We start from the raw sequence: 14101 nt of genomic DNA on the forward strand, positions 1-14101 counted from the left end.
ATGGAATTGTCCAGACCGACATTTGAGAGAGAAGTGGAAAATAATAAATGTCCATGTATTTATCCAAGGTTATGACTCATTAGGGGTAGAAGACAACCAAACACAATTTGCCTGATTTTGTGCAAGTACTAATTGGCATCCACTTAGTTTGATTTTGAGTGACACCATCAAGATTAAGTGGACGGTTGGGGATGGGGATGGGAGAGGGCTGAAGAAACATTCAACACCAAAAGGATATGTCAACCTTCTCAAACTTAATTCTGCTTTGATCCGATGCCAGCATGGAAATTAAGTTACAGCTAGCAAATTGTTCAGCCTTGCAGATCCTTTTCATAGAATCCTGGAAATATTACTCCACTGTAGGAGGCCAATTGGCTCATTGAGACCATGCCAGCTCCGAGCAGTCCCACTGCCCTGCTCTTTCTCCAATGTCTCTCCCTCAAGTTCTTTTCCACCTCCCTTTTAAAAGTCCCATTTGATTCTATTTCCAATTTTACAGCCAGCGATTTCTACAGCAATTTTCCATTCCAATTGCTCAACTCTTAAAATTTTGAACAAGGATTCTAAAGCTTTCATTCAATCAGTAAACAAGATTCATGCTATGACACCAATGAGAAAATTCAAATTCGCATTTCACCATAAAGCATTCAGGTAGTGAAAAAAGTTAATTTAATAATAAATCTGTTGTTAATACCTTTCTAATCCATCCTTATTAAACCACCCCCTTGGAACGGACATTTATTATTGAAATTCTTCTTTGCATTAAATGATCATAATGACTTTTATTTTAATAAATCCAAGCAAGATAATGAGAGGCTTGAGAGTCTAAATCATCTATATATTGCTGTTCATTCATCCAGATTAACATCTTCTCAAAATGACACCCTGAGTACTATGATCTATTAAAGAACCAACTACTACCAGTCCTTTCATGATCCTCTTTCATCCAAAAAGTATTCTTCAATTTATAGCCTATTATTTCACTCACAAAGTCTCAATCCTTCTTCAAGTTTCTTTTACTAGAGCTGATTAACAATGTACTTCACCGTGTCCAATTCGTTTGATTTAAATTCATTCTCCTCTCAACCTATTCCTCATTCTCTAATCATTCCGTAAATACGGTGTTTCCCTTCAAAATTCATTTTCTTTTTACTTTAAAATCACAAAGCTGGGGCCACTCAGTGGGTCAAAGAGTGTATTTTATATAGCAAAGATACATAACCAATGTTGCGTGCTTGAGCCCTTCATCAAGATATTTACTTTCTTTATTTTAACATTGCTCTCAAAGCTCTCCACTTAAATCCAACAGCAAACCACAGGTCTGGAGGAAATGGGATGCAAAGGTGCTATTGGGATGAGTTGTCCTTCCATTGGACTGGCAGCAAGGCTCTTGCAGAAAAAATCAGTAGGTTGAAAACAATGGCTGTAAGTTGGGTGACACCCAAAGGGAATGGTACTTGGTGTTTATCTGGGGTATACGTGAGAGTTTAAGCTTTTCTGCTCTAATGAGCATGGTAAATACATGCAGAAACACATGATCTTAACATTCTTGGTAAGTAGGATTTGGAGCCATGCTCTTGATCAAACTTCCCTCACTCCCCCCCCCGACCCCTGACCTCTGTGAATATCAAAGGAAAGTATAATAAGGTAAATGTAAAAGAAATGAAATCAAAGCATAAAATGTGATGAATAAAGCATGTCACTCAGAGAATATTATATGAAGTAATAAATGACAGAAAGTTCATGCAAAGGTAATGAAAAATTACCTCAGCTCAGAAAATACAGGCCTTGTACAATATTGTAGTGGTAACAATATGTGGGAACTGAGACCAATTTTTAGAAGTATGGAAGAAAACATACTGGAAACTTGATCACAAGCAGTGTGTGATTAACAGTTAAACATTTTGAACCATGCTGCACCTCAAAGGAAGAGAGGGAAATGTAGGATAGGAGTGGGTTGGTGAATGATGCTTGTGGACAAACCACAGCAGATGCAGGTGTCTTATCAATAAACAGAACATTAAAAACTAGGAATACAATTGTCCAAAAAAATAGATGTTGGAATAGTGAGGATGCAATGGAGGCAACACAGTGGTGCATCCACAGTAATTTGATAAAAAGGTATAAATTTCCTTGCAATACGATGGAACTTACCGTGACACGTTATAATTTGGACATACATACAGCATGCTAACAGGCTATTTCAGCCCACATGTCTGTGCCACCCAATTATACCCAATTGGCCTTACAGCCCCAGTATTTTTTGAAGGGTGGGAGGAAACCAGAGCCACCAGAGGAAACCCACACAGACACGGGAAGGACATACAAACCTCTTGTAGACAGTGTGGGATTTGAACCCTGGTCCCGAACGCTGGCACTGTAACAGAGTTGAGCTAACCGTGCCGCCTGATAATATCCAATCCATGCTAAAGTATAATCAACAAACTAAATGTTTAAATTTTACTCAATGAAATTGTTATAAATTAAGAATCTTTCATTTCAATGATGCTCACCGTGATTGTAGACTTTCCAGCATATTTTCCATACTTTAGGAACAAAGGCTTTGTCATTTTCTTTTGAGCTACAATCTGTAAAAAATCAATCATATTACACAAATCTGAATGAATGGTGAATCATCAAATCAGAAATAGCCCATTTGGCCATTCATTTCCATACCAACCATCAAGTAAAAATAAACCCACGATGCTGGAAAAATTTCTCCCTGATGTTCCCCTTGTACCTCTCCCCTTTCAGCCTAAAGCTATGACCTCTTGTATTTATCTCCCCCAATTCCAGTGGAAACATCTTACTCACATCTACCCTGTCTATACTCCTCATAATCTTATAACCTCTATCAAGTCTCCCCTCATTCTTCTTTGTTCCAAGGAGTATAATCCTAACCTATTTAATCTTTCCCAGAAACTGAACTACTGAAGACCCAGCAACATCTTAGTAAATCTTCTATGCATTATTTCAATCTATTGATATCTTTCCTGCTGCTGGGAAACCAGAACTGCACACAATATTCTAAGTATGGCCTCACCAATGACATCCCAACTTCTATACTCAGTACTTTGATTTATAAAGGCTAAGATGCCAAAAGCTTTCTTTACACCCTGTCCACATGCGACGCTACCTTCAGGGAACAATGAGTATATATTCCCAGATCTCTTTGCTCCTCCACACTCCTCAATGGCCGAACATTTACTGTGCATGTCCTACCCAGATTAACTGTTCCAAAGTGCAACACCTCACACTTATCTGCATTAAATTTCATAAGCTATTTAATGGCCCAATTTCCCAGCTGGTCCACATCCCTCTGCAAGCTTTGAAAATCTTCCTCACAGTCCACAGTGCCTCCTATTTTTGTGTCATCAGCAAACTTGCTGATCCAATTCACCATATTATCACCCTCCCTTCTGAGAACCAGAACCACACGATCTGAGATGTCACAGACCCTGGCACCAGGGAGGCAACAAACCATCTGGGATAATCAATCTCTCCCACAGAACCTTTTGTCTGTCCCCCTAACTATCAAATCCCCTGTCATGACTGCATGCCTCTCTTCCCTCCAGTCCCAGTGCCAGATCCTCAACCACTACAACTTTTCCTTGGTAGGTCATCCCCGCCAACAGTATCCAAAACAGTATACCTACTGTTAACAGGAACGGCCACAGGGCTACCATGCTCTCTTGGCCTCTTCCCCTTGCCTCTCCTGACAGTCACCCAGCTGCCTTCCTCCTGACACCTAGGGGTTACTGCCTCTATCGTTCACAACCTCTGCTTCCCGAATGTTCCCAAGTTCATCCAGCTCCAGTTACCTAACTTGGTCTCCTAGGAGCTGCAGCTGGATGTACCTCTTGCAGGTGTAGTTATCAGGGACACTTGAGCTGCCAGTGACTTCCTGCAATCAGAACATTGGACTGCCCTAACTGCTGGCTCCTTAACTTCATTTTTGCAATAATCACAGTTAATTACAGAAACTTACCATCCTTATCTGATGAGGAAAATGTTCTTCCTCAGTTGCTGCTCAAAGCCACTGAGAAACAAAGCCACAACATCAATGCTCCACTCCATCACTGGCCACTCCATTAGCTGTTCCCCTTTTATTACTCTCTAACGCAATTGCTTTTGATCCTAATCAACTGTCTCAATTGAACACATCCCTAATCAACTAATCTCTCACTGCCTCCACACACAGCATTTCATTGTCTTTGTATCTGTACTTGGCACAGTGACAATAAAGTTGAATCAAACCTCATCTAATAAAGTACTGTTTGACCTGCTGTGTTTTTACAAGTACCAATCCATACTAATTAGTAGGACTCAGGTGTTCTGCAGCAATGAAATATCCTTGGTATTTAATAATAGTGTTCACTGCAATTGAAGAAAATAAAAATTGATGAAATAAAATCTGGAATTTATTATTGATGAAAGCATATAACATTCCAATGTCCTTATAACAATTATGTTAAGCAACCAAGGGTAAAACTCAAGCCAAGATTGGCATTGAGACGCTCAGAGGAACTGATTATGCAGGATACAATTTATAAGAACATATTTCTGCACAATTTCATGCCAGACAATGTTCGCCAATCAAAACAGAGCCACGATGATTGGCTTAGCTCTTTAACAAGCAGAAATCAAGGCAGATCTATGTTGCCTCGAGACTGCTGGCGCTTTTCCCCTGGGTCGTGCTGTTTGATCCAGCATAAGCCCTTTACACTGTCATCCAGAAGAAACCCCATTACAGCACACTGACATCATGGAGTGCAGTGTATGGCTTGTCCCGGCAGGTGCATTGACAGCAAACACACTAGAAGCCATCGCTGTCACCATTGTTTCAATGACTAGCATTCATACATATGCAAGGTCTCTTGAGACATTTAAAATAATTCAATCATAGCAATTAAATCAATAATCGCCTCTCTCACAGTAACCCATTTTTACGTTACGTTTGAATTGGGCTCCTTGCTCACAATAGATTTAGCCTGGTGCAGACTCATTTGGGACACCTGTGGAATTTTGCATGATTACGTTGGAGGGCATAAGGAGGCCATGAACTCAGCACAGGGCCATTCAGAAAAATACAGTGATTAAAATATTTCCCATAAATCAGGCAGTCATTGCAAAGGATGACCAACACAATTGTAAAGTGCAGTGATAATTCCAAATGTATTACTCTTCGACAGACAGGACCTCCAGCAGGAGGTTAAACATCACAGAGATGGGTCCTCCAGCAGGAGGTTAAACATCACGGAGACAGAACCTCCAGCAGGAGGTTAAACATCATGGAGACGGGATCTCCAGCAGGAGGTTAAACATCATGGAGACGGGTCCTCCAGCAGGAGGTTAAACATCACAGAGACAGGACCTCCATCAGGAAGTTAAACATCATGGAGACGGGTCCTCCAGCAGGAGGTTAAACATCACAGAGACGGGTCCTCCAGCAGGAGGTTAAACATTATGGAGACGGGATCTCCAGTAGGAGGTTAAACATCACGGAGACGGGACCTCCAGCAGAAGGTTAAACATCATGGAGACGGGACCTCGAGCAGGAGGTTAAATATCATGCAGACGGGTCCTCCAGCAGGAGGTTAAACATCACAGAGACGGGTCCTCCAGCAGAAGGTTAAACATCACAGAGACGGGTCCTCCAGCAGGTGATTAAACATCATGGCTAAACATCATGGAGACAGGACCCCTAGCCTTCTGATTGTATGTTGACCATTGAGCATCTATTTAAACTAAACCCATTTTATTATTTAGTGGAACTGATTAATTTTGGAAATGACTGCAATAAATCAAGGCCACTGATACTATGGATGTAACAATAAGGAAATGAAATTAACTGACTATTCTGAGAAATTGCAAAATAGCAGTACTTTCTGAGCAGAATGGCAGATCTGAAAGAATGGAAGTCAACGTTAGCAACCCCATCCTAATGTCAGAGAGACGTGCCACACATCCTTGTTTGCCTCAATACAAAGGATCCTCCGCAGTAAAAATACCTGACTCCACGTGCCATTATTTGGCATCTTCAAGGAATACAGCTGTCACTTGTTATTTTAAAATGTCAGACAGAAAACATTTGTGAATTATGTTCCAACAGGAGTTCTGGTATGTAACATGCTGATCAGAGGATGCATCTGTGCAGGTGAAAAATATCTAGCTTTCATAGAGAAGAAATGAAATTAATTTATGATCAGTTAAATCATCTCTGATATACATTTCCTTCAGAGCAAAACGTCAGTTATGTATTTTACCTCCTGTGGACGCTGCGAGGTCTGCTGAATTCCTCCAGTACTTCTGGTTTTTACTACAATCACGTCTGCAGGCTTTGGTGTTTCACTTTATTTCACATACTTTTCCTTTGACCCACACACCCCAAACTGCATATAAACATATGGGTTTGGGTTTGTGCGCTGCTAACAAGAAGAGGTGGAAATCCTGTCTTTGGGTAAATACACTAGTTCAGTGGTTTCTGTGATTAGTAAGGGATTGCTTCAGGTGGTATGTGAATGAAAAGAAATAGTTTGAAAACCACTGTTTTAATCTAATTGACTTGTTATGTGCACAGTTTCATAACTCCAAAGGAAATGAGCGAATGACAGTTTTTGTCAAGCAAAATATTTCAGTAACAATTAGGTCTAGAGTAGTGGTTCTTGACCCTTTTTCCTCACTGACGTGCCCCCTGAAGTAATTACTATTTACAGAGCACCTATGGCATAGGGATCACTTAAGGGGGTATGTGAGTGGAAAGAAAAAGTTTGAAAACTTCTGCTCCAACCTGCAAAAGTGGGATTTTTTTCAGCCTTGTGCAGCTAATGAGGAGCCTGGAGCATCCTACAGTAAGGGCAAACTTTGTGCATAATCTGGTCATAAATTGGAAGTTCGCAGCTTTAACATTTCCAAGTTTTGCCATTAATATACCAAGTTTGGTTTGATGTGTCAGGGTGCAGTGGATGTAACCTGAGACCATGGACAATCTGTCTATTATGCCCAAAAGACAATAAAAATGTTATATTGATTAGCTATTTTCTCATTTTCTGTAAACAAGTGATGAAACCAATCGGATGCCATAAAGATCATGATTGTCCAGAAATTCATTCTCATTCAGTTGTATATGTTTTATAGCAACATCAGATCAATAGTCTAACTCTGAAACCCAGTTTCATTGACCTCAATGGATTGAATTTTGAAGGTAAAGTGCTTACTGTAATTTGTGAGTTTCTAAGCAATTCTTAATGTGTCAATCTACACCTTCTTCTCCTAAATTCCAATGAGTGATTTTGCTGCAAGCTTACAAAGACATAGAACTACATTGGGAATTGATCAACGGACAATCAATAATAGTAAAGATGTTCCCAGTGCTCAATTATGAAAAATGAAATAACCTCCCTTGCAGTAACATTTTGAAAACTGAAGCATTATGATCCCCGCCTTGCCCCCACCCCTCCCCCAGCAGTGCTTTCAGGACCACTAGTTTTATCAGAAAGAGGATCTGGCGAGTTCAAAGAAGCATTTAACAGCAATAGGTCCATGGACTCTTTAACATGTGCTCCCACAGAAGAAAGCGTCCATGCTCATTTGAGTTGTTTGGCCAGATTATGTTGTCACTTGTTGGTGTTGTGGGATCAAAACCTTTTGATGATAATCTCTGGAATTTTTATTCAGAGGTTTGTGAGTTTCAGATTTTGCAGCATATGACAGGTCTGAGGTCTGAGCATTAAATGAATCAAGGAATGAGGAGGTCAGACAGTGAATGGACAAAACTCACAGTTCATAGGACATCAAAGGAAGAGGCAATACGACCTGCCTCTTTTTCTATTTCTTGTGGCCTTTTGCTCAAACCTTTTCTCTTAGAAATACCCAAGATAATATCTTATTTATGAAATATGTCAATATTTTAAGCCTGTCCCCTCACATCAACAGCCAATTCTTTGTGAAGGGGAAAACAAAAAAATTTGGATATTTTAAAAGCCTAAAAATATTTAATTTAAATTTTTTTTGAGACATACAGCACTACAACAGGCCATTTCGGTCCATGCCACCCAATTTACACCCAATTAATCTACAACTCCAGTACATTTCAAATGGTGGGAAAAAACTGGAGCCCCCGGGGAAAACCCACGCAGACATGAGGAGAACATACAAACTCCCTACAGACAGCGCGGGATTCAAACCCCAGTCCCAATCACTGGCAGTCTATAGGAGTTGCGCTAATCGCTACAAGATCCGTGTTGCCCCTAATGTAGAATTACATGAATCTGTGAAGTGAATAAACTATTTCCTTTGGTACTTACTTGCCCAAGTGTGCACTCTACCCCACCCAAAAAGTCATCGTCTCGTGTACCAATGCTGCAGTGGCCGTGAATATCATACACTTCAAAGCGAAGCTTCTGAACCTCCTCAAAGTAATAATCCACATTGAAAATTTTAGAGAAGACTGGATGCAAATTACTCTTTATAACTTCAGTCCGATCAACCTATAAAAAAAAGAAAAGAAAATCAAGGATAATCGATTTTGCCTGTGAAGGATGCCTGATATATACAATTCAAATGTCTGTCTAAGTGACACAATCTTATTGTATTTTTGAAAATAATGTAGCTTAAAACCCCTTGGCATTGCCATTAGAATTGCCAAAAGCAGATGTGGCTCCACAATTTTCTTTAAAAATAATAATATATAACCATTTACTGAAGCACAATAACACCAGTAATCAACGGCAGCCATGGATTTCATTCCATGTGGTAGAACAAAATTGATAGTTATCTTAGCAGTCTGGAAGATTAACTGGGAAGCACGATGCTAACCAGAGCAAACCAATTGGCATGGTTCAGAATCAGAATTTATTGTCATGAACAAGTCATGATATTCAGTGTTTTTCAGCAACTTCACAGGGTAAACATTCATATTATAAACATCTTACAACATTATTAGAAATTTTAAAAATCACTGCACGAAAAATAAGGCCATGTCTTTGGTTCATTGATTATTCAAGAATCTGATGGTGGCAGGGAAGAAGCCTTCCTTGTGCCCCTGAGTGCTTGTCTTTAGACTCCTGTACCTTTTCCCCAATGGTAGCAGAGTGAAGAGGGCACGGCCTGGGTGGTGGGGGTTTTTAAGGAGAGAGGCTGCTTTTTAAAGACACCGTCTCATGTAGACGTCCTCGATGGAGCGAAGTCTGGTCCCAGTGATGTCGCAGGCCAAGTTAACAACTCTCTGGAGTTTATTCTTGACTTGAGAGTTGCCACCTCCATTCCTGACAGTGATGCAACCAGCCAGAATGCTCCCCATGCTTTACCTGTAGAAGTTTGAGAGTTTTCATTGACACATCAAATCACCTCAGACACCTCACAAAGTATAGCCGCTGGCGAGCCTTCTTTGTAATTGCATCAACATGGAGGCTCCAGTACAGATCCTCAGAGATGTTGACACCCAGGAATATGAAGTTCTTGACCCTCTCCACTACTGAGCTCTCAATGAGGACTGGGTTATGTTCCCCTGACTTCCATCTGAAGTCCACAATTATCTCCTTTGTTTGCCAACGTTGAATGCAAGGTTGCTGTCGTTACAACACTTGACCGCACCATTGTTCACTAACACCTCCACCACTCGATGGGATCACATTCATCCATTCCTTGTCATCCAGAAATAACCTGAGAATCACTACACATTGCTTCTTGACCCCACCAACCATTTCCTGAGGCATTTGTTCCTCTAACATTTCTCAGTTAAGTACAACTCAGTGACACCATCTACAAATGCAGGTTCATCTTCCACACATCCATTTATGGTACCTGCTTTACTTTACCACCTCTCTTGGTGTTTCTAAATTGTCCATTGTTATGGAATGGGTTAATAAAATTATGATAAAACATATCTTAAAAAGGTATCGATTCTGGGGGTTTAGTTATATTTCACAAGCAAACATCTTATTTAAGATGTAAAAACCTGTGTAGATGGAGCCTTCAAGTCTGCCATTGACTTTACAGAAACCATGAAGAGTGCCTATGAAGACTTCACAAGTAGGTGTAAATTAGACTGATGTTGTAGAATTTAAATGGATTATTGTCTTTAAAGAAACCACATGTTTGAATAGATGTCCAGGCTCAGAATCTGATTAATTTATTGCTAAACTGGTGCCAGCGATCCAAATTTCTGGTTGAAGACTGCTATTCTAAGAGGGATCATGTGGTTTTTCAAAGAGAGAGAAAAAAAAGCATACCATTCTTTGGGGGAAGAGAGAGATTGAGAAACAGTCAGTTGGTGTTGAAGTCTGCAAGTTGGCAGACCTGCTGCAAGATCCCATTTCAATACGAGTTTGAGTTCTGAGTTCAGCCTATTATAAATCTCTATTTTCAATTACAGAGACGTTGGCTGGTTATGGTGTTTCTCCTTAAATATGGGAGAAAGAACTCTTTGTAGTAACCTGGAAGAAGAGGTTATCTTTTGAAAAAACCCACTAGGGGGGGGAAATTTCTTTGGCAAGACACTGAAGGGGCTGATTAAAGGAGATCAGTTTGTGTGTGTCCATTGAACACCGAATATCTCTCTGAAACCCACAAAGACCTTCCTAAGCGGTAATTTAAGTTAAAGTGCCAGAGCCTGGTGAAGATCATAAATGTTAAATTCTGGGCACAGTTTTTAAAGATTGTCTGATACCAAGTGAACTTGAAGAAGAGAAAAGTGAATGACTGGACAGTGAAACAAAGAACTTTCCTGAACACATAAACATTACATATACATGCGCTTAGAATTAAAAGTTGTGTTGTTGATAGTAATAAGTTAAATATTATGTGTGAAGAAAATTTAAAACATTTTTGGTTCAGTAACCATTGTCTTGGTGAATTTCTGTGCTGTTGGGTTTTTTTGGCATTCGTAAATCCATGGAAACTGCCAAAATGTTTGGCCTGGAAGTCAGCCTGAAGAAAACTGAGGTCCTCCATCAGCCAGTTCCCCACCATGACAACCAGCCCCCCCACATCTCCATCAGGCACACAAAACTCAAAACGGTCAACCAGTTTACCTATCTCAGCTGCAACATCTCATTGGATGCAAGGATCGACAACGAGATAGACAACAAACTCGTCAAGGCAAATAGCGCCTTTGGAAGACTACACAAAAGAGTCTGGAGAAACAACCAACTGAAAAACCTCATAAAGATTAGCATATACAGAGCCGTTGTCATACCCACACTCCTGTTCGGCTCCGAATCATGGGTCCTCTACCGGCATCACCTACGGCTCCTAGAACGCTTCCACCAGCGTTGTCTCTGCTCCATCCTCAACATTCATTGGAGCGACTTCATCTCCAACATCGAAGTACTCGAGATGGCAGAGGCCGACAGCATCGAATCCACGCTGCTGAAGATCCAACTGCGCTGGGTAGGTCATGTCTCCAGAATGGAGGACCATCGCCTTCCCAAGATCGTGTTCTATGGCGAGCTCTCCACTGGCCACCGTGACAGAGGTGCACCAAAGAAGAGGTACAAGGACTGCCTAAAGAAATCTCTTGGTGCCTGCCCCATTGACCACCGCCAGTGGGCTGATCTCGCCTCAAACCGTGCATCTTGGCACCTCACAGTTCGGCAGGCAGCAACCTCCTTTGAAGAAGACCGTAGAGCCCACCTCACTGACAAAAGACAAAGGAGGAAAAACCCAACACCCAACCCACCAATTTTCCCCTGCAACCGCTGCAACTGTGTCTGCCTGTCCCGCATCGGACTTGTCAGCCACCAACGAGCCTGCAGCTGACGTGGACATTACCCCTCCATAAATCTTCGTCCACGAAGCCAAGCCAAAGAAGAAGAAAGAAGAAGAAATCCATGAGGAGAAAATTCTCCCAACTAATATTACAAGCTGTTTAAACTCGGTTTCAGAGCAATGATTCCTCCCTCTTCCTGGACAGCATTTAAACCATTTCCCAAAGTGCATGTTTCAATTCAAACCGTAACACACAGATCAACATTAAACAAAGCACCACCACACCAGGTAACATGCAGACCCTCCTTTAGATCAAGACTATTCAGGAGCAATCCTACAGGAGAGCAATTTGTAATATTAAAATGGCATTGGATATTTTTCACCTAAAATGGGAACTATTTAATGTTGTGGGGTTTTTTTGCAGATAATTTTTTTTTGCAAACCTCTTCTTCATTATTATAGTTAGTTCCCCTTCAATTTTAATGGCTCTTTTTCTGAATAAATGAAATATATACCTGAACAAGTAATGAAATATATACCTGAACAAAAACACCAAAGTATAATTAATGAAAAAGAGCATTAATGATAATGCAGCTGTTATAATCTGAAATTCTGTTTGAATTGCTTATAAGTGGTATATTTGAATATACAGGAGTGATGAGTAATACAGTTCAGAGCACACAATTAACCTTTAACATAATTAGTAATCGCCACACCATCGTTAGACAAAATAAGTTACTTTCAAAGCATCTTAGCTGAGCTACTATAGAGTTTTACTAATGGCCATTGTGATTTCATGAGCCTTGACCATAAAGCTAGGAGAGTGTGATATTGAACCAAGAATGTAGGAGGTATCATTTCTTCATTGACCTATGTATTTTTATTTTGGAATGATAATTATTTTACGTTAAACTGCGCTATCAGCTGTATTTTACTGTATTTTGCATAATCCAATACCGCTCTCTTAAATATTCCTCAGCCAACACATATGGTAGCCCATGAAATTAGCAGTCGCTGTGGAGTATGAATCCAAAAACAATATATGCGTGCTGAACACTTTCTCTTTGAAACTGCCCTTACAGCCAGCTAGCCCTGTGCAGTGAACTGAGGTTCACTGGTGATGGGTTGTGCTGATGGCTGGCTCCTCCCCCATTTACCTATATATGACCCAGGTTTCCCGCCTAAACCCTGAGCCCTACTGAAGACCATTGTAAGACCCTGTCCTTTGTTATAAGCTAATAAAAGCACGTGTTCTCCCTCCATTTGTGAGAGCTTTTATTTGCGCCACACCCTGACAACAGCCACGTAGCAAAGTAGTGCCATCCAAATCAGCCCATCTAGAAGAGGACTTGTAACCATCCTTCTCTGTCACTTTGTAGCAAACATCCAACAGTATGGTCATGTTAGATGTATAAACACCAAATACTGGAGAAACTCACCAGGATAAACAAAGGTGAAAATACGTAACCAATGTTTCGGGCTTGAGCCCTTCATTAAAGAATGAAAGAGTGTCGGCGGCCATCCGAACAAAAGGATGGGGGGGGGAAGGGGGGGTGGCAAAGGCAGGAGATGATAGGTAGAGAAGGGAGGAAGGCAACAGCAACAATCAGGGGGAGGAGGGATGGCTGGGTGGGTGGATGGGGAAGGGTGAGGAGAACTGGAAAAACTGGAAAAGGGAGGGGAAAGAAAGGCGACCTGGTTCACAGAAAGCAGAGAAGTCAATGTTAATGCTAATGTTAATGCAGGTGTTTAAATTTCAGATTTATTGTCAGAATACATACAGGACATCACATACAACCCTGATATCCTTTTTGCTGTGGATCAAGCAGAATTTCAACTTATCGGCGGTGCAAAACACTATACTTAAGAAAGGAAATGTATACAAAAGAGAATTGTTTTTAAAAAATTTAACAAACTGACTGTGCAATACAGAAAATAAATATTCATTAATAAATAAGGTGCAAAGTAAGAGTCTTAAAATGAGTTTGTTTCGGAGACTGATGGTGATCATGTGCTGAGTGTTTGAGAATTCTGCAGTCCAGGCAGATAAAATTCCCTCACCTCGAATAAATATTTTTGTTATTGTAGAGAAAAGTAAATTTTGAGGAGTGGTGTGCATCTCCTGCTGTTGACCACAGTGACCTAAAAGCTCTCATCTTCCAAGTGTGTTTCTTCTCATTAGCATGGAGGGGAAACCGCGGCTAGGCCAGAGTTCGCTGGCCTTGATTATGGCTTCTTCCATGAGGGAGCCTCTCCACTACCATTCACGGTCTTGCTGGAGATGGAGCAAGAATTAACAGAATCAGTGTGCAGCTTCATTATATGAAAATTACTAAGGCTTCCCTATTTCTAAAACAATAGACAACTTTCAGCGATCAGTTCAATGGAAGTC

General features: G+C 40.7%; 1 protein-coding gene across 1 annotated transcript in view; it reads right to left on the reverse strand.

Annotated features, from left to right (window-relative positions):
• The window catches only part of LOC138743848 (copine-7-like), an 80465-nt gene that overhangs the window by 46274 nt on the left and 20090 nt on the right, over nt 1-14101 (reverse strand). Inside the window, exons 2-3 of the mRNA XM_069899447.1 lie at nt 8307-8489; nt 2514-2588 (exon numbers count right to left, since the gene is read on the reverse strand). Coding sequence (XP_069755548.1) covers nt 2514-2588; nt 8307-8489 — 258 coding nt within the window. The remainder of the gene's footprint in view (nt 1-2513; nt 2589-8306; nt 8490-14101) is intronic.

The sequence above is a fragment of the Narcine bancroftii genome, chromosome 10 (assembly GCF_036971445.1).
Source record: "Narcine bancroftii isolate sNarBan1 chromosome 10, sNarBan1.hap1, whole genome shotgun sequence".
In the NCBI taxonomy this organism is placed as follows: domain Eukaryota; kingdom Metazoa; phylum Chordata; class Chondrichthyes; order Torpediniformes; family Narcinidae; genus Narcine; species Narcine bancroftii.